Raw genomic sequence first — 2,057 nt, 5'->3', positions numbered from 1 at the left:
CTATCTGTGCTCTGCCCACCACGGGTATCGAAAGTTGGTTTCTAGCGTTGTAAGTCCACAGACATACCGCCGTGCCACTGGGGGTAGATTTTTTATAACAAAGATAGCTATTAGACATTTTCGCCCTAGGTGTCAAGAACTGAAGGGCTTTTAAGACTCCATTGGCTTTTTAATAAGCTAGCGCTAAACCTAAATGGAACAAGATATTATTGATGAATGTTTTCCTCTTTTTTTTTATAGGAAACGTTTATTATTTTATAAAAAAATATTTTAGAATCACTAGAGCGTGAAATAAACACTTTTCCGTATGCAATAATAAAATGAGATATTTGTAATTTACAATTCTGTATATAAACCATATTTTACGATTTAGTTTTGATGGAAATTTCGAGATGAAAGGGATAGGTTATAAGACTTCTACAAATTACTAATCTTTTAACTTAAATTGCTCATCTTTGCAGACTTTTGCAAGTTAGAAAATCATCAATTATTTCAAAAAACTTGTTTAATTCGTTAAAGAATTAAATCTTGTGTCAAGAAAAAGCAAAGCAGAAATAAAGCTCACGTGCTCTCAAATCGGTAACTGGATCTAATTTGCAACTAATATTGTAAAATTAGGTCTCACAAAATAGTTGCTTTACACAACTACACATTATTATCTTGCTGTTATTTTGCCAAGTTAAGCCTAATATCCGTGATGTTTGTCTATCATCAGACATAAGAGTCACATATAATTTGATATTTTCTTTTTTTCAGAGAATAGTAAAAGCTGAAAATGTTAATTTCTTTTATGTAACAGATCATAACATAATGATTTTGTATCCTAATTATTCCTTATCATAGACCGTATAATAATAATAAGTAAATGTAATCAAACCGTGAATTATTTATATCTGTATGATTCTATCAACAGTTTTGGTCAATACCAAGGCAAGTGACGTCGCTATCGCACGGCCCTCACAAGTTCAAATTAACTTCGTTTATTATTCATTACCACAAAATAGACATTCGTCAAACGATAAGTTGTTTATTTCACTGTCACTTGCCTTGGTATTGACCAAAACTGTTGATAGAATCATACAGATCACTTGGACCGCCATTAAGAGATGTATTTTGCACTGGCTGTAGGACAGTCAATGACGGCGAGGTAGGGGTTTCGGCTTTCGCTGGAGATGGGCTGTTTTCAATATCACTACTGCCTAGTGGAAGAACATGCGGGGATAAGACATCACGACACGTCATCACTATATCACATGCAAACAAAAACAATTGTCGTGATAAGGATTAGGTAAGATAGGGTAATAACATACATGCTTTCTATTGTACGTTTTAAACGAACGGATAAAAAATATATTACGTTATTGTGCAAGATATGTCGAGACAAACTAAATATATTATTTAAATTAAGGAGGAGGAGAAATAAGGAAGAGAAATGATCGAGCAATTAATGATATAACTCCAATTAATATATATATATATATGCTAGTCTTCTTAGACAGAGTTAGTGTTAATCAAACCAGTCTCAATAAAGAAGCTGGCATAAGTAAAGCTATCTATTCTTGGTTACACACACACAAAGACGCTTTATTGAATATAACACGGGAGAATCAAACGATTAAACACTAGATAAAAAGAAAATTATTTCGTCCATAAAATATCGTTTACAGTGAGAGTACACTGATGAAACAGTGCATTCAAATTTTTACAAGTAAGAACGTAAGAAATGTATACTTAATTAGCTATACTCATTACCTAGTTTGCTCTGATGGGAAATGAACATTAATTGATAGATAAGTTTAAAATATAAAGAAAACTCAAGGACGTAAACTTTTTAAAAAGTTTTTAGTATGCACCTGAAAGCGAAAATAATTAATAACGTTAAGATATAACGGTTAAACAATCAATTGTGTGAAGTGTTTATTTGTTAGGTGTTTGGTATGTAAAGTTTTGTCAGTGGAGAAACAAGTATAAGCGGTGAAGAAATCAAATAATAAAGTTTTCTTCAGTCCCTAGTTCGGTACCATACATGTTTAATTCCTGATTTTAACAGGACTTTC

General features: G+C 32.0%; 1 protein-coding gene across 1 annotated transcript in view; it reads right to left on the bottom strand.

Annotated features, from left to right (window-relative positions):
* LOC106460390 (paired box protein Pax-5-like) overlaps positions 1 to 2,057 on the bottom strand; it is a 58,791-nt gene that overhangs the window by 2,670 nt on the left and 54,064 nt on the right. Inside the window, exon 8 of the mRNA XM_022387106.1 lies at positions 1,047 to 1,244. Within this exon, the coding sequence (XP_022242814.1) occupies positions 1,047 to 1,244 (198 nt within the window). The remainder of the gene's footprint in view (positions 1 to 1,046; positions 1,245 to 2,057) is intronic.

Source organism: Limulus polyphemus, unplaced genomic scaffold, assembly GCF_000517525.1.
Source record: "Limulus polyphemus unplaced genomic scaffold, Limulus_polyphemus-2.1.2 Scaffold763, whole genome shotgun sequence".
Classification (NCBI taxonomy): domain Eukaryota; kingdom Metazoa; phylum Arthropoda; class Merostomata; order Xiphosura; family Limulidae; genus Limulus; species Limulus polyphemus.
Note: the sequence above shows the minus strand (reverse complement) of the source record. Positions and strands in the feature narration are given on the sequence as shown.